This window comes from Akebia trifoliata, chromosome 6 (genome assembly GCF_017979445.1).
Source record: "Akebia trifoliata isolate Shusen 1 chromosome 6, ASM1797944v1, whole genome shotgun sequence".
Classification (NCBI taxonomy): domain Eukaryota; kingdom Viridiplantae; phylum Streptophyta; class Magnoliopsida; order Ranunculales; family Lardizabalaceae; genus Akebia; species Akebia trifoliata.
This window is the reverse complement of record NC_141380.1, coordinates 1559594-1586519: the sequence shown is the minus strand read 5'-3', so window position 1 is coordinate 1586519 and position 26926 is coordinate 1559594. Positions and strand designations below refer to the sequence as shown.

General features: G+C 36.2%; 2 protein-coding genes across 2 annotated transcripts; one reads left to right on the top strand and one right to left on the bottom strand.

Moving 5' to 3' along the window:
* The first annotated feature begins 7614 nt into the window (after positions 1-7614).
* Positions 7615-16060, top strand: ETO1 (tetratricopeptide repeat (TPR)-containing protein). The gene is made up of 4 exons (XM_086444832.1): positions 7615-10090; positions 11751-12042; positions 12143-12452; positions 15297-16060. Exons 1-4 carry the CDS (start codon positions 8085-8087, stop codon positions 15533-15535), a joined length of 2847 nt encoding a protein of 948 aa, XP_086300958.1. The 5' UTR covers positions 7615-8084; the 3' UTR covers positions 15536-16060.
* A 1720-nt stretch (positions 16061-17780) lies between these two features.
* LOC147399467 (Outer membrane OMP85 family protein) lies at positions 17781-24631 on the bottom strand. The gene is made up of 4 exons (XM_086444831.1): positions 24035-24631; positions 22258-22743; positions 18853-19368; positions 17781-18336 (listed from the first exon to the last, which is right to left on the bottom strand). The coding sequence occupies exons 1-4, from the start codon at positions 24536-24538 to the stop codon at positions 18253-18255; spliced, it is 1590 nt and encodes a 529-aa protein (XP_086300957.1). The 5' UTR covers positions 24539-24631; the 3' UTR covers positions 17781-18252.
* Between the last annotated feature and the right edge of the window lie 2295 nt (positions 24632-26926).

Below are 26926 nucleotides of genomic sequence, written 5' to 3'. Positions count from 1 at the left end.
TGCGTTTAAGTTATAATATATGGTTTTTTACAGCGCCATCCCTATTGTTTCTGATTATTAGTGCCACCTCCCCGAGTGAATTACAACGACAGTCTCTCTCGTCTGTTCTCTCTGTTCTCTCTCGTCTGCTCTCTCTAAACCCTCGAACGCCTCTCTCTCTCTCGCTCGCTCGCTCGCTCCGCTGAAACCCTCTATCTCTCTCTCTCTCTCTCTCTCTCTCTCTCTCGTTCCGCTGAAACCCTCGAACCTCACTCACTCTCTCTCTCTCTCTCTCGTTGAAACCCTCGAGCACGAACGGCTGCTGTCGCTCTCGCTGCAACTCCATCGACGAAGCACGCTATAGGTATCATCTGTTTCAACCGTTCGTTTGATGAATTGATTCAAGCCACGTTTGAAGCTAATTTTTTCCCCTATTTATTTCTCTCGCATCGTCTTCAGATACCCACTGTTTTAGCACTCTCTCTCTCTCTCTCTCTCTCTCTTCTCTCTCTCTTTCTGTGTGTTTGAAAGAGGAAATAACATCATATCATGGGTAGAGGGAAAGTAGAGCTTAGGAGAATCGAGAACACAACAAACAGACAGGTGAAGGAGAACTCTCTGTTCTTCTCTTATTTAATTGTGCCAGGGAGGTGGCACTAAATATTAGAAAATAGAGGGATGGAGTTGTAAAAATCTTATAAATCTATAACTTAAACGCAAATAACAGCGCGCTGTTTTTTAATTGTGCCAGGGAGGTGGCACTAAATACTTAAAATATAGGGATGGCGCTGTAAAAAACTCATAAATTATAACTTAAACGCAAATGCAATCTCGTCCGTCCGATTCAAAAATATCTAACGCTGGGGTTTCTTTTGTTAAAACAACTGATAAAACGGAGGCATCCGAACGCCTCCCATATATTATAGAATAACATTTTAAGAAGGGCAAAATGATCTTTATAAATTAAGATGAAGGCAATTGGATGGAAGGGGGTAAATGAACCCCTTAGATAATTATAAGTGAGGTGAGTACAATTATCAAAATATTAGGGGGTCAAAAGAGAATTATATCAGACTACGGGGAGCCAAAGTGTTATTTACCACATATATATATATATATGGGAAATGATCAGCACCCTAAGTTTTACCACACACTTTAACAAACGTTTTTTGTCCTACATGGGTTAGAAGTTTTGGAATGAGCTGATTTTTGGTGAGGATGATCTCTATGATTAGAAGATCATCCTCCCCAAAAATCAGCCCATTCCGAAATGTTTAGCCCTATGTTTACACGTTGAAAAATCGTGGACCGTCCATTTTTTGTAAATCAATTTTGATGGGGTTAGAAGTTTTGGAATGAGCTGATTTTTGGTGAGGATGATCTTCTCACCATAGAGATCATCCTCACCAAAAATCAGCTCATTCCGAAACTTCTAACCCATGTAAGACAAAACGCATTTGTTAAAGTGTGTGGTAAAACTAAGGGTGGCGAACGGGACCCTATATATATATATATATATATCAATATTAAGGTGCCAAACAAAGTAAATAGACGATGTTGAGACGTTGGGGCAGGCACGTGGTCAGAACTTTTGGATGTTTGATATTTAATTATTTATTCGAATTTGTCCTATTGTTTGAGTTACTCTATTTTCAGAGAAATTCCACTATTATATTTTATTATTTTTCTTCATTACAGGCCAAAATCATCAATTATTTCGCTTACTAAATTGTGGTAAAAACGATATCCATCGTGGAAGAAACTCCACCACCAATATTTCATATTATGTGCAATTACTCACATTTCCAGCATCCACCAACCACATTGATTGTTTTATTTTCTTTTCCAATCTAAAGAAACCAATGTCGGGCTAAACCCATCTTATGGAACCAAATATCCCAAGGAAGGATAAAATTGAATCGGTTTTGTCCATGTCTGTTTGTTTCCTTTTAGATCTAAATGCAATCGTGTATAAAAGAAAAGATCGATGATCGGAGTTTATAGTTCTAATTCATGCTAGTTCGAATATTTTTAGATTGAATCGTACACATACATGTATAGAAAAAAGGATACGAGAATCGGGATTTTGATTTCAGCTCTGATTGTCACCATATTCTTAGTTTGTAAAAATATTATATAGTAATCAAAACAATTCAATTTCACATTTACTTATAACTTTTACAAGTAAATTGTCAAAGAGTCGTGTTGTTGGAGTGACTACGCTGATGTGGAGTTGCACACAGAACCATGGATGCTTTTCACTCATATATCGGGAAAACACATCTGTGGTTTCATGCATACTTCCACGTTAGCGCAGTGTCTTGCACTTTCTATTGTCAAAAGGCTAATGGTTTTTTCAATATTTATCTTGACATAAGTTTATTTCATTTTTGTATGTAAAATTATATGACAATGTAGAGTAGTCATGCCCTCTGTTAGATAAATTACTTTTATATGTCGTTACGTTAATTTAAGGGTCCGACTAGTTACATACCACTTATTGTTGGTTACACACCAACCTTAAAAATCATTTATTATATTTTATTTGTATTTTTTTATAACCTCTATTTTAATCTGCTACTTACATTTCAATATCTAATCTTTTGGGCTTTAAACTTTATTTAACTTATAGTTTTGTATTCTTTGCTCGTGTTCTATTATGATCGTATTTTATGATTGTTCTTGTTTATGTTATTTTCTAATTTTTGTTTAGAATTTAATCTAAAACTGTGTATTTCAAGAGAATGTAACTTTGTAAAAATAGTTTTGAAACGAAAAATAATTTTTGAACTAATAATAATTTCTTTGGGCATAATTGAGGAATAACAAAAAAAAATTTAAAAAGGATTGCAACATTTTTTGTAAAATTATTTTCAGAGCGTAATCATTCAAATGGAGTGCAAAAGGGAATTTTTAAGTGATGGAGTGCAATTGAGTGGTGTGTAACTAGTCGGTCTGTAATTTAATCTAAAAATAATTCATCTTCTTTTCTTTTTAAAGAAAATCCCTTCCCTTATTAAGACTTTTTGATATTGTGATCTTAAAATCTCAAATATTTTATTTATAACATTATTTTGATTCGATGAATTAAAAAAACTACAAATCATACATGATTAATTAAGGGACATGCTAGTTGCACATCATCTAGTATCAATTGCATCCCATAAATATGATTGTATTGAAAAAAAAGGACTGTACTCATTTATCATATTTTTTTTTCTTCTTTTTGGATTGACCAAAGTCTACAATCGGTTGTAACGCTACCCTTTTTCTTCTTCATTATTCCAGAAGATAATATATTCCATTTTTCTTCTTTTATCAAATGCACTTCATACATGACAACGATTTCAAGAAAAGTTGTCTGCAATTGTGATTGTTGGCAATATTGAAAGAACAAGGGTATAAAATTATGAAATGGATTGATGGAGAATCAAAGACTCTTCTGATAAGATGCAATTAGTAGAATTGAGATAGCGATTTTTTAATTTTTTTAAAAGATATTTTAAATTGAGGTGAAGTCGAAATCTTGTAATAATGCAAGTAATGGGTTTGATCATTTAATTGTAATGAATTTTGATTAAAAAGTTTTCTTCATAAGATTCGTCGTATCCATTACTTCGTTCATGTTTGCCAAATTCCTAATACTTTTGATAGATGTATAAATTATCATCATTGTCATTGTCTAAATATCACCCTAAGAATTTGGGTTCATCTTAGAAATTTTGTTCTTAGTCACATTTTATATTAATCCGATTATACTTTTAAACGTTTGGGTATATTTTCCATAACTTGGAACATATTACCCATAAGGGTATTATCAAATACCCTTATACAAATTTCTTCTTTCTTTGTTCCATAACTTTATCTCGGAATCTATTGTTCGGAGTGCCCTAGTCCCATCCAAGATTTCTTTCGTTGTGTGGTTAGTTTTCTTAGGGAAGATTCTTAGTTTGGATAACTTGATTAGATATGATTAGATTACTTTAAACTTTTGTACGCTTTGCTTGAAGGATGGAGAATCCGTTAATCAAACCTTAATTTATTGTCCCTTTTCCCGAGGTATTTATGTTACCTTTCTTTTCCTTTTTCATGTGGATTGGGTTCTATCACAAATTTCTCTCTTCGCTTTTTGAAGGGGACACTTTTAATATTTTTTTCTTAGGAAAATATACATTTGGTCTATTCTTCCTTTAGTCGTTGCTTGGAGCCTTTAGAGAGAGCGAAATAACAAGGTGTTCCAAGGCAAGGAAAGTACATCTCATGTAGTGTATGTGAAGATTTTGGGTATATTTTACCTTTTGTCGAAATTAAGTATTTTTTGGAGCTTTCTTTCAATGATTTTATTTTCAGATGGGATCTCCTATTTAATTTTTAGCATTTTTTGTATTTTATTTTCTTTTTTTCTTATTAATATATTTTTACACTTAAAAAGAAAAAGAAAGAGAAAGAGAGGATATAATCTTATAGTTGGGATTGTAATTATAGACATTTGGTAGCACATTTTAGTAAAACACCCTTAACTTTGCTTAAACAAGCAATCCTACCATGTAATTAGAAACTACTTAAGAACAACATGACAACGTGAGGGAATCTCTCAATCACATGGTGGACACTTGTACTTGATCGAGAATAAGCTTATACTATAAGAAAGAGAGACTTGTGGAAAAGACAAACATCCATTTTGTCTTGGTACATCCATTATTTCTCAAGTAACAAACATGTTAATTAAGACTATGACCTTAATAGACCTCTTTAATCAACTCAATCAAACTTTTTTAAGAAAGGCTTTGGTGTAGATCTAACTCCTCCCATTCTCCCTCTCATCCCTTTTGTTTAAGAAAAATTACAATTCGATCTTGTACTCCAGGACTTAGATATTTAACCAACTCCATATTCCCTTTGTGTCTCAAGTGATGAATTTTAGCCGTTGGATTCAAGTCTTTGATCAAATGATTTCGAAGCCCATATGAAAGCATGTTGGATATGTTTTTTTTGAATAAAGGGGATGTACGAAGTTACGTTCGATTAGGGGGACCAGATGAGCCAGGGTTAGAATCGAGGCATATGGCAAGTGCAATGCCTCGTACATCACTCACACCAGATAAGTGAGGGCATATTGCCCATACTAGATATCGAACACACAACCTACGGACTATCATCACTTATTGGATTCGAAATTGCCATTGAGTCACCCCCACAGGGTTGTTGGACATTTTTAAGTGCATAGGTTTAGCAAAGAGTAGGATATTGAATGGTGGAAGTGGGCCTAAAAGTGTAATCCACAAGATGATCAAGTATAGGAATGGAGCTGGGTAGCTACCCAACTCCTAGAGTACAAAATCCAAGCTCAAATCACAAATGGGGTTCTCTTTAATAATCCTATTTTTCTGATTTTATTATTATAATGGACATGAAAGAAACAAAACCTCCATTGCCAGGTAGTGTTAGACTAACGGACATTATAACATTTATGAATATTAATCATAGCTGTCGATTGTGATGAGATCTAAAATAAAATAATAAGTAAAGTAATGTTTGATCATCCTTTCCTCTTAAATTCCTAAATTAGTAAATTATTGCACAAGGTTTGCATGTACCCATCCATCCCTCCCCTAGTAGAAAAAAAAAACTTTGAAGCGGTTAGTCCGCTTCAAAAACTTGAAAGAACCCTCTCCATTAGATTACACGTGGAATTTTTAAGGAGATATTTTAAATTTTGTAGAGATGTAAGGGTGTAAAATAAATTCAAAATGCCACGTGTCTTGTAACGACAAGGGTTCTTATTGTGAAAATGATTGCAACCTTACTCTCACAAGTAAGGATTATTTGTTGTCCAATGAGGAAACCTACCCATCTTGACATTGAAGCTAAATTAGGTGAGAGAAATAGTTCAAAACTATTTTAAAATGTGAAGTCTCTTCATAATATATATTTAATTTTAGGATTATTGATTAATATTATTATTTATTGATAAGAAATATTTAATATTTTTTTTAATAATTAAAATTTCTTCTACTACAAAAGTTTCAGATAAATTATGTAACCCTAATAATATTCTAACTTTCTCCATTTTTATACACGTTGTCTTTCAATTACAGACACGATTTTAAGTGTGATGATTTTGTAACTCAACCTGACAAGGTAACTCAAAAACTCAACCGACGTGTACCCTGTAAGTATCGTAGATTTATTTCCTCGGGATATACCATTGAACATCCCCATAAAACATGTGTAGTTGTGTATCCCGAAGAAAAAAATTTACAATTCTTGCATTTGCCACGTTAATGAGTTTTTGAGTTAGCCTATCAAGTTGAATTACAAAACTAGCACTTAGGTTTTAAATCTCGTCCGAGACCAAGACAACTTGTCTGATACGTCCCTGTATCATCCACCAACGAGACAGATAGACAAGTTCGATGTATCGGACGAGATTTAAAACAATAATTACAAATAATCACCATTATTTCATTGTTAATATTATTATTGTTTTGAGAATTTTTATTTTGTTTACGGAGTTAGTGGAGAATCAATTGAGCACTAATTAATCCATTGCGTTCTTAGTCATAATGTTTGGTCTAATCTCATTTTTCTTTCCCAATCTTTAGTGATGCTTTCCTAATATCTATAGTTGCTTTATTTCATGATAAGCATAATATGTCTCTTTTAACTAGAGAAAATGATCTTTTAATGTTTGACTCCCTTTATCATGTGTCGAAGATTCCAAAAGCTTAAGATACCAAAACTTTCCTACTAATTCGATTATTAAGAATAAAACTCAAGATCTAAGAGTCTTAATTGGTGCCAAGTTACCCAATACACAATAACCAATTACTTAATTATATTTTGTTTATGGTAAATGATGAAGTAACATCGTTTCAGGCATTACTGCCGTGGATGTGTGTATAAAACTATAAATGCTTTTTATCGAGATACGAGTGAGAAGCATTTATAGTCCTATAAACACCAATGTTTCAAACGATGTCAATTTCAATGTTACTCCAACACGACACACTGTTTAGGAAAAAACTTTGAAAGCGGGCAGCCCGCTTCAAAATTTGACAGATATGTAAGGATGCAAAATAAATTTAAAATGCCACATGTCTTGTAACGAAGAGGGTTCCGCCAAAATTTGAAGCGGACTGCTCGCTTCAAAGTGGACTCCATTATTTATCATGGACCATTATATTATGGATTCTATAAAATCAAGTCTGCTTTAGGCATCCGACTAGTGGATTTACTTTATTTATAACTTATCGGTAAGAGCATTAATAATGAAAATTACTATTGTCACACCAATTTTTTTACTAACGCCACACCAATTCAGTGCAATTTGGTGATTTATATCGGAATTGGCATGGCATTAGTAAAAGTTGGTGTGGCAATAATAATCCTCTTTATTTGTTTTTTTTTTTTTCCCTTTAAAAAGTGACGAGTATTTGTAGGGTCGATCTTGGTTTTGGATTCGAAGGTCTTATATATCCAAAAGAATCGGAACCGAACGTTTTATTTCAGTTATGATTTTGGGTAAATATATGAAACAGTACCAAACGATCCGTTGACACGTAAGCCTACCATGATCTCGTTTTGTATACAAATCTGATGTTGTGTGTATTGTAGTACACAGGATCATATACTCTTATTGGAGCGAGTGATACGGAGATGAGAGTGGTTATGGAGAAAGCTTGAAAGTCAGGTCGACTTCTACGGCTCTCCTCTCCTAACCGAAAAACAACACACAAGAGAGAGAGACAGAGAGAGAAAGAGGAGAGAGAGAGAGAGAGAGAGAGAATCCACCTCCACCAAACCACCACATCTGGTTGGCGGCGAACGACACGAAGAACCAACTCAGAAATATCTACTCTTCAATACCTTCCAAAAAATAGAAAAAAAGAAAGAAAGAAAGAAAGAAACCCCAAAATTTTAAAGCTATAAGCCTGCATCACCATCGTCATCTCTCTTTCTCTCTCTCTTTCAGTTCTTCGACGTTGGTGTTTGCAGGTAATAAATAATTTTTATTTTATCTTATTTATTTATATATAATTTTTATATGCAGTAGTAGGTCAAATCCGTCATCGAATCAGACGGTGTAGATTCCATCACAGAAGATGCAGCACAATATATTTGCTACGATGCGTAGTTTGAAGCTTGTTGATGGATGCAAAAGTTCTCAAGTTTACGCACTCAATACTTCCCCCGCCACCGCTGCTGGTGGTGCTTGTGGTGGTTGTGGTGGAGGCGGTAGTGAAGATAAGCTCCACAATGATCACCATCGAACCAATTCAATTCGATCCAAATCGATTCAATTGAACTCTGTAATGGAAATTCTTCTCCCTTATGGACTACCTTCAGTGGATCTCATAGAGCCTCCAATCGAACCCTATCTCAAATCCCTTAATTTCATTGAAACCCTAGCGGATTTGCATTGTCGCCTCGAGAATTCACCTGAATTTGAGAAATCGGGAATTTATCTCGAGCAAGGTTCGTTCTTTCGTGGTTTATCGGATCCAAAATTGCTTAGACGGAGTCTTCGCTTTGCTCGACAACATGCGGTTGATGTTAATTCTAAGGTTGTTCTCTCGGCTTGGCTGAGATTTGAGAGGAGAGAGGATGAGCTTGTCGGGTCGTGTGCTATGGATTGTGGTGGTGGCCGCGTGATTGAATGTCCCAAGGCCAGTTTGGTACATGGGTATGATCCGGATTCGGTCTATGATACTTGCCAATGTCGTCAAAACCCTTCGAACATGGAGGGCATGTTCTCGATTGAACAAGAATTAGAAAGAGAAGTGTGTTCAACGTCGGATGAAGATGGGGATATTTCTTTCTGCATTGGTGATGATGAGGTTAGATGCATTCGATACAACATTGCAAATCTTTCCATGCCATTGAAAACATTGCTTTATGGTGGATTTACAGAGTCATGGAGGGAGAAGATAAATTTCTCGCAAAATGAGATATCAACAAAGGGAATGAGAGCGGTTGAGGTATTTAGTCGGACTAGGAAAGTAGACTTATTTCCACCCCAAATTGTCTTGGAGCTTCTCTCTTTTGCAAACAAGTATTGTTGCGAGGAGATGAAATCGGCTTGTGATGCACATTTGGCCTCACTTGTGTCTAATATCGAGGATGCATTGATACTTATTGAGTACGGGTTGGAGGAGACAGCATACCTTTTGGTGGCGTCGTGTTTGCAGGTGTTCTTGAGAGAGCTTCCGAGGTCGATGTACAATTCCAACGTGATGAGATTGTTCTGTGGGTCGGAAGCTAGGGAGAGATTGGAAATGGTGGGGCACGGATCGTTTACATTGTATTACTTCTTGAGCCAGGTGGCTATGGAGGAAGACATGAAATCAAACACGACTGTTATGTTGTTGGAGAGATTGGGCGAGTGTGCAACAGTAGGTTGGCAAAAGGAGCTCGCTTTGCACCAATTAGGTTGTGTGATGCTCGAAAGAAAGGAGTACAAGGATGCCCAACATTGGTTTGAGGCCGCAGCTGAGGCAGGACATGCTTATTCTTTGGCGGGAGTCGCGAGGGCCAAGTACAAGAGGGGTCACAAGTATTTGGCATACAAGCAGACGAATGCCCTCATTTCTGAATATAAACCAATTGGGTGGATGTACCAGGAACGATCCTTGTATTGTATTGGGAAGGAGAAAATGACGGATTTGAACAAGGCCACTGAGTTGGATCCCACACTTTCATATCCGTACAAGTATAGAGCCGTTGCGATGGTGGGGGAGAACAAAATTGGGGCAGCCATCTCAGAGATTAACAAGATAATCGGGTTCAAGGTTTCTCCAGACTGCCTTGAACTACGTGCTTGGTTCTCTATTTCTCTTGAGGATTACGATGGGGCTTTGAGAGACACCAGGGCACTGTTGACTTTGGACCCAAATTACTTGATGTTCCATGGGAAGGTGCAAGGGGAACAATTGGTTGAGCTCCTTCGGAAACACGCTCAGCAATGGAGTCAGGCAGACTGTTGGATGCAACTTTATGATCGGTGGTCTTCTGTAGATGATATTGGCTCTCTGGCTGTTGTACACCAAATGCTGGCAAATGACCCCGGGAAGAGTCTTCTACGGTTTCGGCAATCCCTCCTCCTTTTACGGTATCATCTCTTGTACATAATTTTGTTATTGCTTCAACCAACTGTAATCTTCAAATGCTGTTTTTATCATTTCTCATGCGTAATGTTGTTGTCAAGATCATAAGCTTGCTTGTTTTCTAGATTATTAATTTATATCCATTGATGGTGGGATTCAGTAAATTGTGAAGTAAAACCTTACGCATTTTTAAGTGATTTGTGTATCAATTGGTAGATTTCTGTCCCATAAAGGTGTTCCAATCTGTCAATGTTGTGTCTGTTGGGGTTTCAATCCCCTGTCTTATCCTAACCACTCAAGGGAGATAGGGAAAAAAGAAATCTACGGTGCAATTTGGAAGTGATATAGATATGAGTATAAGAAAATCACAGTTGTATCCAACTATACTTATGCAGGTATAGACCCTAAATTTTTTACTAACAGTAAATCCACAAAAAAGGGTAACCAATTCTAGATTTTTGAGTCAGAGATCCAAGATCACCTCTACTTAACCATCACATAACACCAATTCTAGTTTTTCTTTACCTGCACATTATAGAGGGGTACACTAATAGCCTAACCAGAACTGACTTGAGTACGCCCCCTACTGGGAGGAAGTTAGGTGATCGTTGTGCAACAATCCAAAATCCAAACCTAATTAGATGACTGTAACAATCTTTGATATTCACGTTCTGTGTGATGTAATGGGTAGTGGGTCACCAATACTTTTGACATCATCAATTGTTATGTCATCCCTATTTGGTGTTAGCATGAAGACGTGATTTAAACCATCTTTATATATTTGTGTCATGTCATTTCAATCTTTTTTATGTTTTTTTATTCCCCCATTGGAACTCGAATTGTCGTGTGCCAGACACAGACACCATTTTGTTGACTAGTTTGTATCTGTAGTATCATTTGTTACCCCAGACAGCATCATCCTGTCGTGGATGCTATGGTTTTTTCTTCTTTAGTAATGTTGATTTTGATTCAACATGAGCAGAATGAGGTGAGTGAGGCCCACTCAATCCTCAGACAAGAAGGCACACAGAAATCTTGGGGGTCAAAATGTCAAACCATATAGGACTATTACTAGATTAGACATACCCCTGTAAAGGCAAGCTTATTTATAACTCCATTTGCATTGAAAATCTGGATTGAGATGTAAAACTCCTCCCAATTTCCTCCAACGGCCTTTTGCTAACCTGAATATACTTGGAACTCAACATTTTAAAGCTTCATCTTCCCTCCAACCAACCAAAACAAGTTTCAACTATCCAATTGAAGTAGAAGTGGGACACTTCTCTTGTTCTTATCCTCTAGTATAAAAGCATCTGACATAAGATGTGAAGAAGGGACAATAGGAAAGGATTTTTTTTCTTTGACAAAAAGCAGACCATAAAAAAATATAATAATTTGACACATAGAAGCTATGAACTGCTATGACTGTTACTTTTATGTCTATTATGTGACCTCTAAAGACACTTTTTATTTGTTTAAGCTTGATTAACTATATTTCGTACTGAAAAATCAAACAATTTTTTTCAGCATGATGGGCCTACATCGAATCTACAGCCCAAAAAATTGAGATTTAGATCACCCCTTAATTTATATTAATGCATCCCAACTTAGATCAAAATGTTATTTTAAACACATGGTTCTACCCTGATATGTCCCAACTTATAGGTTGAATTGTCAAAAGGCTGCAATGCGCAGTTTGCGATTGGCTCGAAATCATTCTAGTTCTGAGCATGAAAGGCTTGTCTATGAAGGATGGATTTTGTATGATACCGGGCATCGTGAAGAGGCATTAGCTAAGGCTGAGGAGTCCATTTCTATTCAGAGGTCATTCGAAGCTTTTTTCCTCAAAGCATATGCTTTAGCAGATACAAGCCTGGATCCCGAGTCTTCAGCTTATGTTATCCAACTTCTTGAGGAAGCACTCAGATGCCCTTCTGATGGCCTTCGGAAAGGACAGGTACATAATATCTATAAAGAAGTTGCTAAAACAGCCCTACTAGATTGATGATGTGGGCCTGATGACTTCTTTTTTTGGGTGCATTTGTGATACTTTTCAGGCATTAAATAATCTAGGGAGTGTTTATGTAGACTGTGATAAGCTGGATCTTGCCGCAGACTGCTATGTGAATGCCCTTAACATCAGGCACACAAGAGCACATCAAGGCCTGGCACGTGTTTACCATCTCAAGAATCAAAGAAAAGCTGCTTACGATGAGATGACAAAGCTGATAGAGAAGGCACGGAACAATGCATCGGCATATGAGAAACGCTCAGAGTATTGTGACCGTGACATGGCAAAGACTGATCTCACTACAGCAACACAATTAGATCCATTAAGGACTTACCCCTACAGATACAGAGCAGCAGGTAAGTTCGATGTTCATTTTAGGTTTGTCTTTTGTAATTTTAATTCTAATGGTAAGTCATTGTTATTGGTCAAAGTTTTATGTTTAATGGTTATCAAGAAATAGTATGTTTTAATCCGTTGACTGCAAACCTGTAGGTTATCTACCATTGTATATAGTCTATGTAAATTAGAAAAGCGAATCAAGTGATCCATCTAGTTGTTTGATTATCTCGTCTTTTGTGCCTAGCTGAAGAACTTCAATGTGTCAGTCTTATTTCAAGTTCCTTCTGTCAAGCTTGATGTATACAAGGCTATTCCAGTGGCCCATCTTTGGAGAGTAAGATTTTGCAAGTTATCTTGTGATGCTGTCTTACTGTCTATTCTCTTAATCAAATTTCTGTCTTCATTCTTAATCCTTCTTTTCCATTTTATATTCAAATCTCACTTTCAGCCTTTAGTACCTTAATTGAATCTTAAATCACCTTCCCGATCCAGAGCGAAGTTGATCATGATATTGTTTCTGCTAGTTGAATCATACATTATTGATGATTGATTGGTATTCAGATTATTCATTAATCCATTTGCATCCCATAATACCATTTTGCTTATCCCCAATTTTTTCCTATCATCAAGACCTTGTTGTTCTAACCCCACACTCTTTCCCCAGCTAAGGAAGTTGTGGGGTATGTAACCTTTCTTAGAGTAGAAACCTTCCTAGATGGAGAGAGGTTTTTTATATTGGAGTTTTGTAAACAAAAATTTCAAAATAGAAACATCATTTATATAGATATGCCCCTTGTTAATTTAGATTCTTGCACAAAAAAACACAAAAAGGAAGCCTCACCTGCTTGTTCTCATTTAAACTTTCAACATTCATATTTGTTTCTTTCAGTTTTCCTCCTCTCTTTTTTTTGGGTCTAATTTTAGATAATTATACTGGAGAAATTATAATTTACAATTGTTTTGGAAGGCAAGGAAGTGGGTCCGATTTACCTTCTGGTAATATGGTACAATGAAACTAGAAAGGGAGGAACTGCAAAACTAGTGGAGGGATACCTTAAAAACAAAGGGCTTTTAGATAAGTAGGGCTAAGACAGAATATATGCACCTTAACTTTAATAAGGAAACATTTTGTAGGAATTAGATTCAAGTTAAGATTGATGGGCAAGAAATATGCTAAAGTTATCACTTCTGTTATCTATGTTCATTTATCCATCAACTTGGATACTTTGGTGGATTGTGACCCATTTGATTAATGTTGGGTGTTGAAGTGGAGACACACTTTTGGAGTATTATGATCATCGATACTGCCGCCGTCCACGGAAAATCGAAGTCTTATACCAAAGTTGCATGGTCAGCTGTGACCAACACATACTGATCAAACCTAAGGGAAAAGTTACAGAACGATACTAAAACCACCATGCTTTATGAAGCTGACCATTGGTCAGTAAACCCTACCAGACTGATCTGCCTTAGGTCAGAGATGTCTTCCTCCCCGCTCTTTTTTAGATTAATCTTACCAAACAAGATGCTTATGTCTAGGAAAAAATTGGTGATGCCAGGGATTTCAGGATTGCTCAAGGTGCATTTGTGAAGGGAATAAAGATTTTAGATGGAGTTCTGATCACATATGCATGTATTTGATTCCAGGATAAAATATGGTGTGCAGGGGATTGCTTGTAAGATTGATCTTAAGAAATCCTACGACCATGTTAGCTGGAATTTCTTGAGATACATGTTAGGCAGAATGGGTTTCGGGGTGAAATGGATCAATTGGTTTAGGAGGTTTGGGTCTTGCCCCTCCTTCTTGGTCCTCATTAAAACTGTCTTCGGCTGGCTTCGTCAGAAGTTCTAGTGGTCTCCTGGGGACTTGTTGTACTAGATGGAGTGACTCTTCGACGTGAGCTAGTGGATTCATTTTCTAATTCAAACTTCAAATGTATGTTTGGTAAGCCCTAGCATCTTAGGGCTTAGGCTTTTACTGGAGGAATGGTAACGGTGGCATATCATTAGGTAGAACTTCTTAATTCTATCTGTAAGGAAGGAGAGGTTGAGGTTGGCCATAGAATTAAGGGAAAAATATGATACCAGCCATATATCTGGATTAGGATCTTGAGCAATGAAGTGGCAACATTGTGTATGTGTGCATACTTAGGCACCTACCTAAGTTTTTGGAATGGTTTGCCTCCTGCCAATTTGATTTGAGTTCTTTGGCCGTAGTCAGATATTTTTCCATTTTTGTTAGGGAACAGTTCGGTATGGACTGCAGGATAGCAGCAGGATAACAGATGGGTGAGAACCTGTGAGCAAGCTAACAGGATTCAATCCCTGGACATCCGTATCATGGTTGAGCAAAATAAACAGATCTATTTAAATCAAAAAAAAAAAAAAATTTGTATCCATTGAATCCCATAAGAATTTTTTTTTTTGTTTTGAAAACAATTAGTAAACTTCCAGTTCTACATGGTGTAAAATGAATGGATCCAGCAGAAGACTTAATGTGTTTCTCTGAGGAATATCAAGGTTCTTTTCACATTTTTATTTTTTATTTTGGAAAAAGTTAGAAATTATGGAGCAAGAAAAATAACAAATGTAAGGAGGAAAGTGTACCTTCTTTGTACATGAAATGGGCCTGATGTTTGTTATGTTGCATGAATGTTTTAAGTTGCTATTGTTTTTATATTTCTTGTTTGCTAATTAAGCATCAATATGTGGTCCTGATCATCAGCCATTATCATTAACAGTGGCATATCCTAATTATCTGACTTTCAACTTATTATCCGGCTAAATTCACAAATCTGAACTTGCACTTGTGATCTGAAATCTGAAACTTGTGACTAATACTTGATATTGGGTCCCAACAGTGTTGATGGATGACCACAGAGAAGCTGAAGCCATAGCAGAGCTCACAAAGGCCATAGCTTTCAAGCCTGACCTGCAGCTACTCCACCTTAGAGCAGCATTTTATGATTCTATGGGCGACTCGACTTCAACTCTCCAAGACTGTGAGGCAGCTCTTTGCCTTGATCCTAACCATGCAGACACACTTGAACTATATAATAAAGTGCGTGATCGAGCTCCTGAAGCACAACAAAAGAAGTAAAAGCCAGATTTATATTGCCCACCAAATCTCATGTGGGCAGACCCAATTGTTGCCTCTCTTTTTTCCCAATACAGGTGAAAGTAAAACTTGTCACCTCATACGTAGTTCTTCAGTTTTGGGTTCTGGACTTTGTCTTGTGAAGCATCCTGATGCAGACAACTGGTTGTGACCTTGAGAAGGATAAAGGGACAAAAAAAAAAAAGCGAGGAGGAGGAGAGTAATATGTATATATTGATACATTGGGGGTGGGTTATGAAATTGATGATGACGGTGGTGATAGTGCAGATACTGCTGTTGCCTGTTAGAAGGAATGTGTGTACACAATGAAGGGAAGCTTGTGATGGAGTTTGTCCAGTTGAAAGGTTTACCATCCTGTGTTTTTAACTTTTCCACAACTGTTTCTTGTAATGTTCTATTCCTCACAATTTCCCCTTTAGAGACACCAAGGTTTCATCTCTCTCTGAAAATCTCCTGGTAGTTGAATTATGATTTTGAATTATGGTCTCTCCTTTTTTATGTCTTAGATATTTTTCATGAAAAGGATATTTCTTAAATCACATTCTATCTCATAATAATTTAATAAGAATAATGTTGAAGTGACTTCAAGATTGTACCTCACGCCGTTGAAGTGTATAGGAACCATAGATGCTTTTTCACTCCAATATACGTGCAATGTGACGTACAATCTTGAGGTAAAAAACAGAACAAAAAATACTAAACTGACCCCCCCCCCCCCCCCCCCCCCCCCGCCCCTCCCAAAAAAAAAAAAAAAAAAAAAACATTAAAAATCTATGGTTCTATGTAATTTTCACGTCAGTTGAATGTATTTGAGTATTTTTTGAGTATTTTTTTTGAAGTCAAGTTAGCACAACTCATTAAAAAAAGAAGTCATACTCAAGTGAATGAGGAAAACGACCTTTTCCATTGGTAGATGAAATGATATATGCACAATTATCTATTATATTATGTTAGGAGAAAGCATTTACGATGCAATTAAGTGAAAAATTAGTAACAATAATTACCCCTCATGGACCCATTATTATACAATTTATATTTTCCCAAAAAAAAGGCTGATCAACCTTCAAGAAGTTTATATCTTTTAAAAAACTCTAAATATGAAGATATTTTGTTATGTTAAGGTGTAAGACTATTTTAATTAAAATTTAATGTTGCGTTAAGATGTAAAATAAAATAAAAATATGATGGCACTTTTGTAAATTAAATAAAATGAATGTGGATTTTCCTCAACCATGCCCACCCTTCTCTTATTATAATACTAGTAAAGTTGGAGAGTGAGACGTTCACTCTCAAAAAATTATTATACAAGTTATCCATGATAAACCGCTGTTTAAGCTATGAAATATATTTATTAAGTACAATAATGCTGAAGTGACCTTAGCCGGGAACCTCATCTTGAGCTTCTTGACTTGAAAGTGTATGAGAACGATAGATACTTTTCACCGAGATGTGAGTGAAAAACATCTATAGTTCCTATCCACTTTGACGTGAAGAAGTGCGCAATATGAGGTTTCAGCTTGAGGTCACTCTAGCACCACTCTCATAAGTATCTTTTAAGTCATCCAAAATTACAGTACTTCTAAACCATTACTTTAAGAGACCACATCCACCACTACATCTCTTCTTTAACCAAAATAGCTTCCATTTTTAAAGTTTTCAAAATTCTAAGAAATTTTAAAAATGATAATTTCTAATAATACTCTTTAAAACTGAGTTTATTTTTTAAATATCAACAATTGTTTATACAAAGTTTAATAAAATACCTACCCACTTTTAAAATAATAATTTCTATTGTTACTTTATTAATAGGAAATTTTATTTATAAAAAAAAAAAAAATCCTCAGATAGTTATATTTTCAGCTCACCATGCCAAATCAAATTAATAAAATCACAAAAAGAAAAAAAAAAAGGACCACATTTAGACTAGCTCTGGACTGCCTATAAGAGCAATGTATAACCACAGAATGGGTGACACAAGATGTCTTGAATGGTTCCAATCACCAATCAGTCCGTTGACATGGAGCCTATCGATGTTCATGACATGATCTTCCATCTAATCTGCCAGTTTTATCATAGTCAGACTAGAATTATGCCATTGATATTTTCTCGCAAGCACGTGCACAAGTAACCATCTCTTCAAGCTTTTGAACTGCACCCTCACCATAGAACTTAATAGCAGTAACAGTAGTAGCATATGCGACCTTGCAACGAAGTACAGGCAGTCACATTGAACAAACATTGAAACCCCTCCATTGCATCGAGGGCATCACATTCCAAACAGGTCATAACATATAAGAACAGAATTTAACCATTTTTATTATTCTTTCATGAACCAACACCACCTGACAGCCAAAAACGTCTGTTTTACGGCCTGCATCATCCATGTTTATGGCTATTTGGGTATTTGATCTGTATCTATGCAACATCGACCACCATGCCTTCCAAGAACTACAGATTTCCCATGTCCAAAGAAACATTGTGCTCATGGTAATGGAGACCCCAGGTGTTTATAATGCAAAAGGGTAGGCTAAGATGCTTAGTGATGGCATACTACCCAAAACAAAACAAAAAAAAGACGCTCAACAATGGAATCATAGTTATCAAATAGCCGAAAAAACTATCTAAAATGAAAGACTTGACGTGTCAATGTATGTCTGCCATAAATCCAGCACGAGTAAGTTTGATTATTATTTCAGCTTCTACAATGGAGAAGAGAAGCTAAACTGCACACCTGTCTTCCCACGGTCATACTCGAGTTGTTTCAGTATGTAACAGTAGTTAATCTGAAAACAAAACCGACTTTGTTAGAATAAACTCAAGAGTTGGTTATGTAGGAACGACAATCACATCAAAACATGCAGGGAACCACCATATTATGGATCTCCAAGTCAAAATTTTACTTCAGGATGAGTAGAACCTTCAGTCATTTTTCTCATTTTTTTCAGACTTATCATGATTTCGAAAAGAGAGCTTCTATTAACATGCCAACTTTCACTTAATTAACACACCAATGTTACGATGAAAATGATTCAATTTTCAATAGGATTGGTGCGTTGTACGTAAAATTTGGTGTGCCAATAGTATCTCTCTTTTAAAAATTCAACAGAACCGTTAGTGGATATTTAATCATCCAACTGGCTTAGTTCTATGGCCATGGGAAATTCAAGGTGAGATACTGAAGTAGAATGGTCCAGAATTCCTGCATGTATGCGGAATATGAAAGAAGGATCTGCTCCCATCCTGACCAAGTATTCCTGTCTTGCTAATTTAAAACAAATGTGTCAAGATAGATTACTAACCTCCATTCGAAACAGCTTTGTAGGGACAATAATCCCAACACCTGCAGAGCTTCGGAAGGACTCCCTGAATTTTCGAATTGAGAAATCACGAAACTCGTTCTCCGTTAATTTAGTGAGATTCCCAGCACTGGTAAACAGGTGTCCATGGATTCCAGCTTCTCTTAATACCTTCAATGGAAGATTGAACGAGAGATCTGCAAAAGCAGTAAGGGCAAGATCTCCTCCAAGGACATCCCTTCCAGGAGATGTATCTGAACTTCCATCGTCAGATTTATCAATAATCACCCTTCTCGGCTCAGTCGGACCTAGTCCCCGACACTTGAACCCCAACAATGTTGTTGGACCTCCCAACGTACATACAGGAGAAGAATGACCACCTAAGAAGAATCTATCAGGTAGAGGTGATGGTGTGTTCATAAATCCACTACCCCACGGAAAAATCACACCCATGGATATCCCAAAGTTGAGCGCTGCATTATAAAAACCCAATGGGAAAGCATAACGGAAATCGAACTCCTGTTCAGAATATAAAAGGAAAGCAGGTTCATTGAGCAATACTTGATTTTTAGGGAAAAATGAGTGGGGAGGGGAGGTGGAGAGAGAGAAGGTTGAATCAAAGAACATTTACAGGTATCACCCTCAAGATTAGGTTGTCACTACAAGGTGCATCGAAATTAATTGAACCAGTAAACAAGGATCTTTTTTTTATAGACAAAAAAAAAAAAAAATTGAATAGGATAGTAAACAAGGATCTTATACTACTTAATAAAGACCAGTCAATATTCCGTAATTGTAACAAATGCAAATCAACTTAGGAGTGCACCCACATGATAAAACCCAAGAAAACATTCTTTCCTCGGTTACTATGAGTGAAAAACAGGATTAAACCACTTTTTAACACTACAGGATAAATATTCAATATACTGAGGGATTTCCGAAGAACAGCAACACTTTGGGATGGACCCCCATTGATGCAGGACCATGCAAAATGTCTTAAGATGATGAATCTGAGATCATACTTAATCAAAATAGGCCATGCAAACATAAATCATGAATTCATGCAATCAAAAAGGCTCTGAGTACCTCTTCATCCTCTGGAACACTCTAAAGGGTGTGCTCGTGATGTCCAAATCACACACCTTTATGTACACTGTTGGAGAATGTGATGGAATCCTTCACATAATCCTAGATTTCTTCACTGATATTTTCCATTCTTAGATTTTGTCAATCGCCAACGCAGTTTGATTTGTCCAGACTTCTTCATATTAAGAATACACAGAAGCTGTAAATTTCCCTTTTTTTACTGCTCAATCCTTAATCCTATGTAGTTAGCCTAATCTTGTTCCTTAATTTTTACTCATCGGTGGAGCTAAATGGAGAACAATCCAGCCATGTTTAGCATTACCACCAAAAAACAGTTCATCTAACTTTTTTTTATATATGAAAAGTATACCTAATGGTTAATGCTATGGGTTAATTGGATAATCCGGATTGTTCAAATTCAAGCCAACTTTCATGTCATTAGTAACATGTGCACGGAGTGAAGGACTCCACACTACAGAGAGCACATTATGCTATTGGATTGCCCAACATGATACATCCATACAGACTCATTATCACTCGTGGTCAATTTTACATCTTGATATTTGAGTCAGAAATGGCTCAACCCCTATACTGAGCGATCCTTCCTGGAGTCCATTATTTGGTCCAAATCAATCTCTTCTAAAATCTCTTTTTTTGTTTGGTTGGCTTTCCTTGGGAAAATTCTTACGTTGAACAATTTGATTGTTCGAGGTTGAATCACAACTAATTGTTGTCCCCTTTGCTTGAAGGATGAGGAGTCTGTCGACCATATCTTAATACATTGGCCCTTTTCTTATAATATTTGATTGAATTTCCTTGGTCTTTTCCGTTTTCAATGGGTCTTTCCTCGTAATTTCTCCTCATTAATAGAAGGGTGGGCCAGTAATGCTTTCTCTCTTAGAAAATGATTCATTTAAGCTATACTTCCCACGGCTATTGCTTGGGGGATGTGGAACAAGAGAAATAACAGGGTGTTCAATAGTAAGTTGAGAAACTCGCAAGGCGTCTTCTTGGAAATCTTGGGTTTGATATACCTTTGGTTTAAACAGAACATAGAACTCACAGGGTTAACTTTTGATGACTTTGTTTTTAGATGGAACTCTTTATGTAATCATTGATGTTCTAGCTGTTCTTTGTTTTGTTGTTCTTTGAGAGACTTCCTCGGCCTCCTTGTACTTTGTTCTCCACCTTTTTTTGCAATATCTTATACTTAAAAAAAAAAAAAAGGTGATCTAATGAATTACCAAAAGGAGAAGTGGAAAACAATTGCATAGCAGCTAGGTCTTAGAACTAATTGATCATTCAGAAAGTTTTACCTAATAAATTGTGTCGAACAACCTAAAAAGGAATGAGAAATTTCCATCTGCACAAGCAGCCCATATTGGTTTTGTGAACAATATTTGGTACATGGAGGATGTCTGATTACTGCTTCAAGTATATTCTGAATGGTCTTTCAAGCAGAAAAAAATTATTCCAGGTCTTGCCATTGCAAGCACCCATTTACATGCAAAAAGTTCAATTTCCAAACAAAATATGAACATGCAACAACAAGCTATTTTCCAGGATGAAAATCTATTCAGTTTTCAGGATAAATTTGTGTTCACAAACAAACATGATAGCTGAAGCTATATATATATATATTCTTGAAAAGGATTGCGTTGTCTCAGAACTCTAGAGCTTTTGAAGGAAGTGGTTGGAGATCCGTTGACAAATGGAGAAAGAAGCTATTGAGAACTCAAGATGCCATGATCCAAGTCTTACATCTAGGTCCAAAAGCCCATTCTTGGTAAGTTTTTTTTTTTTTTTTTTTTTGCTTAGTTGTAAATCAAGAAACTCCAATTCACAAACCCATCAAAAAAGAAACTCAAATTCACATGGTCATAGGCCTTCGCTATGTCTATTTTTCACACGACTCTAGGGATCCTTGCCCTAAAACTCAAACCAATGCATCCATTAGTAATAAGAACCTCATAAAGCTCCCTCTTATGAAAGTCCCTTAAAATATGGAGATAGTTGAAGCCAATACAACTTTCATGATGGAAGCAAGAGCCTAAGAAATGATTGTTTTAAATCCCTCCAATCAGGCTTATCACCCAACTATCTTTAGAGGTATGTTCATATATTCTAAGGAATGAAGGTGATAAAGGTGGTGGTATGTTCATTCCTTAGAATATATGCAAAACCAAAGTCCTATAGCACATATTAGTTGATTCAATTACATAATTAAAGCATTGTAATAATAATAAAACAAAAACCTAAAAAGAACCTAATCCAGTCATTAAGAAAGAACTATAAAAAATCCAATTGAAGAGAAAATTGCACCTGGCGTATAAACCGTAAGCTCCGACTATCAGGAGCAAGGCCACCGATTTGAGATGTAGAAACAAAAGCATACCCTCGTGTTGGCCTCAGAGGTGAATCTCTCCGGTCAATCTTAAAAGTGTACTTTAAAGATGAGAGTAAACTATGTCCAAGTTGCGTCCTTATTGACCTGGAGGACATTTGTGATGGATCTGTCAGGGTACGCCATGTGAGATTGTAAGCCAAGTCATGATGCTTGGTTGAAATTAGGCCAACAGATAGTCCCAACAATCTCTCTTTGTAAGAGGAGAACTTCAACCAATCTTGGGAAAGTAGAGACATTCGAGCAGTTACCGGAGTTGCCAATCCTTTGAATCTGGGCAATAATACTCCTGCGCTTATCTCTGAAGTTTGGTCCCAACCATATGCCCCAGACCCATCCCAAATGTCACCATATCCAAACAAGTTTTTCAACTTGAGCGATCCTTCAAGTGACCAGGATCTAGCCTACAAAAACATGTATACAATTTTTTTTTTTTTTTTGATAAGTAAAAAATCATGTATACAATTTTGAACACCCATTGAGAGGTGATATGACGATACTCATAAACATTTCAAATAGAATATGCATCAGATAAAGAATGTTAAGAAGAAAATTTTCCTGCTTACCTACCGCTATGGATGTCATTGAATACAAATTTTTGTATACCTTTTTGGTAAGCACATTTGTACATGTATCTCAAATTTAGGAATTGGGTATGCCCTATAATTGTATGTACATGTCTCATCATACACGTTCATACATATCATTTCTTCACCAGAGGTTTATACGTATAAAATAGATGAAAGAATTTATGACTTTCTCAGTGATTCAACACACTTCTGTATTCCTCGACTTGCAAATATCTCTGTATGGAACTATTTAGCTCTCAGCATGTCTTCTATGGGTCTTTGTATGCCTCAAGAACACCACATATCACTTGTTCCGAGTTCAACAAATGATAAGTACATTTATCAATTTTAAAAAAAACATACATTGAAGAACTAGCAAGGTGAATGCAATTTGATCTTCTTCTTTTTTCTGAGTAACAAAACATTAATTGAGGGGAAGATTTATGAGAAAAGATCCAAGGAGGCCTATATTGATTTATGTACTTCAATACTTCAAAAGGATTGCCCTTAAGTCTCATAGCCCAGCCCGTTTCGATTCTATGCGTGACCTCTATATCGACACTCTGTTTGCTGTGCAAAACTTATCCTTTGAATGAAGAATTGGGAGTTTCATTACGAACTAAGACCCAACTCAGGGGCAGTGAGCAGAGAAATTTGTGGAATGGGGTTTTGAGGAGGAAGAGGAATGCAAGCTCCAAGCATCTCTTCCTTTTTTTTTCCTTCTATTTTTTCTGTAAATTTAAGTTCTACCCTTCCAAAAAGGAAACTTTTTTATCCCTCAAATCTCAAGAAATTTCCTTCCTCGTTCCAACTCGATAATTTTTTGACTGGTACCTAGAAGAAAATCTACACTCGTCAACAATAAGTTTCTCATCTCCACTTCAACGCATCTTTATAGAATCAAGCATTTACATACCCGATTCTACATTTCAATCTGCCTAATACCCAATTCAAAAACCTAAAATTAAACCGAAACCTAGCCAAACAACTCACAATACCCAATTCAAAAACCTAAAATTAAACCGAAACCTAGCCAAACAACTCACAATACCCAATTCAAAAACCTAAAATTGAACCGAAATCAAGAAAACCCATATCGTAGAATTAAAAAAAAAATTAACAATACCTCGGGCTTAGAGAAGATCCCAATGTCTCCAGTGAGAGGATTCTTAGTCTCGATGACATCAACAACGACATTCGCAGTGCCTGGTAACTCAGGTGGGCCCGAATCAAGCGTAATATTAACCGAATCAAAGATGTCGAGTCTCTGAAGACGAGCATTGACGATACTAGCTGCTTGAAGAAGCTCTTGCATGGTGGTTGCGTTCTTGAGGGCTTGGACCTCGGCTTCGATGAGTGATTCCTTGGTCTTGGAGTTTCCTTTGATGATGACATCGTGGACTCGAAGGGTAACTGGTTCTGTGGACAATCTACGGAGAAGATTGGTTAATTTGTTCCTCTCTGAAATCAATCTCGATTCTTCGGTTACTGGTTCTTGATCTTCTTCATCTTCGAAGTCTTCTTCTTCTTCGTCTTCTTCTTCGTTGTTTGATTCTTCTTCTGCATCTGTGATTGGGTCTTGTGTGATGACGGGTTTCTGCTTTTGTTGTTCTTCGTCTGAATCTGCCATAGTTTGAGAGAGAGAGAGAGAGACAAACAGACAGAGAGAGAGAGGGAGAGAAGAAGAAGAAGGAAATGCGAGGTGAAGTGAAACTTGGGAAATGGCCAAATGGGAGGGTAGCGAACTCTGAATAGTAGAGCTGTTAATTGGGCGGGCCTATTGGCCAGCTACCTTGTTCAGCCCGTTTGAAAAAAGTAGGGCCAGGTCCATAATTCTCAAACCCATTGAATCAGGGCCGGTCAAGGGCATATGGGATGTAAAAAACTAAAAGGGTCCGACTAGCCTTACTAACATAGTAAGATTTCAACTCTTATGTAGAGTCTTCGACCTATCTGATCCCACAATTATTTTTCACTGTTGAATTTTAATTTTAAATTTGAGAGTTCCGTGCAAGTTCAGTAGCCGTCTATTTTCAAAACCTTGGATCAAACCCAAAAAAAAAACATTTTTATTTTTATTTTTGTTTGGATTTGAGTTTTTACATGATTTCTAGAAGGTTGTCGTGTTCGATTGCCAATGCAGTAATCCATTTGGGCAAAAGGATCCTTAGTTAGGCTTAAAATCATACTAATATTTTGAAAATATATCGATAGAATTAATGAAATATTGATCAAGCTAACAAAGTTAAATTAGACAACTACAAAATGGGATGCCTACATTGCACCTACTTTGTGTGCTCAAGATCATGGTCCTATCACTGGCTTTTCTTCCATGGATGGATTGGGCTAGTAGACTAGTCCTCATGATTGACACTTATAGATGATCACCATCAACAACGGTGGGCTTGTAAAACAAATTGTATTGTTAGTCCTTTAATATGAGCATGGCACATGATTTTAAAACTCGTTTTGACGTATCATCTTGTCCATGAACAAGATCGAATCATCTCAAACAAATTTTCCAATATGTTTGAGTCGTCTCATTCCACCATAAGAAAAATGATGAGTAATGATTTTAAATCTCATCCAATACATTTGACTTGTCTATCCGTCTTGTTGGTGGAGGATACTGAAACGTATCAGATAAGTCATCTTGATCTCAGATGAGATTTAAAACCATGGCCTGGCATGAGCGTGGCAGAGAGATCATTCATTGGCTTCTCTTACGCATCTCAATGCATGTGGACAAGATCTAAAGAGATTATAAAAACAAAAAAAAACAATTGTTGTTTTACTCTCTTTTTTATTCATCTTCATCTTTATGTGTAATCCTCTTTGCCTTTTTCTCTTTAAACAAGTAAAGCATGAGTTAATAATAAATGAAGGAACTTTAATCCGGGTCCAACAACTAAAGATACTAACTCAATATACTACCCAAAATCATAATTTTGCAAAATTATGTGAAACAAAATTTTTCAAAATGATTCTTTGCAAAGGTTTGCAAGGAATTCTCCTACCATGATATTTTGTAAGAATGCAGGGAAAGGGTGGGGGTGCACAGAAAAATATGCTGATGTTTTGCTGTGGCAAAATTGTGAAGGGTTAACCAAGCACCAATAACAGTAAATTTTTGTTTCACATTTACTTATTAGTTTTTACAAAGTCAAGGTCAAATGATTCTGGGAGGATACTCGATCTATGAAATATTATGGTAGATCGCTATTGTTGTGGTTAGATCCCAAGTCACATATGAAAATCCAATTATCAAAATTAATCTCCTCCAACAATAAATTGATTAAAGTCAACAATCAAATTTCAAGAGTGTGTACAAAACAAGGACAAGTAACAATTAAGAAAGTAGTGAAATCAACATAATCACAACACAAGATATATATGGTTCACCTACAACAAGACTACATTCACGGACAAGTCTCCAAATACAAAATTACTTATTTCCAACACTTCAGTGAAATCCACAAAATCTTTATACCCAATTCTAGTAAGAACCCAGATAAGAAATTTCGATTTCACTCTCGTTTCACAAATTTATAATAACAATGTGACAATTACTTTCAAGAATCCTGAGTTTATAGGTTTTACAAGAGAATAAAAAGAAATAATGAGTCATAATGCTTTCTCGCACTCTTGACAAAAGAGGGAAAAAAAAAAACTCATTTTAACGAAAACCCTCTTATATGGACATTAACAACTATCTAAGAACCTATTTTTGTTTCTCATAAGTTAATGAAAGGAAAATACCAAAATACCTCACATCAGTAAAAAAGCTCATCAACCCATTGAAACAAAAAAGGTGGTGATTTTATATCACCAAACCCCAACAGTTACATCTCAGACATATTGAGTACGTAGCAATTAGACTAAAGATTTGATGTTAACAAATAATGATGTTAGAGTTGCTAAATCAACAACTTAACACATGTCCACACACACACACACACACACACACAAATCAAAACACTTAATCGACTCACTTTGTATATTTCCACATTTTCCTCTT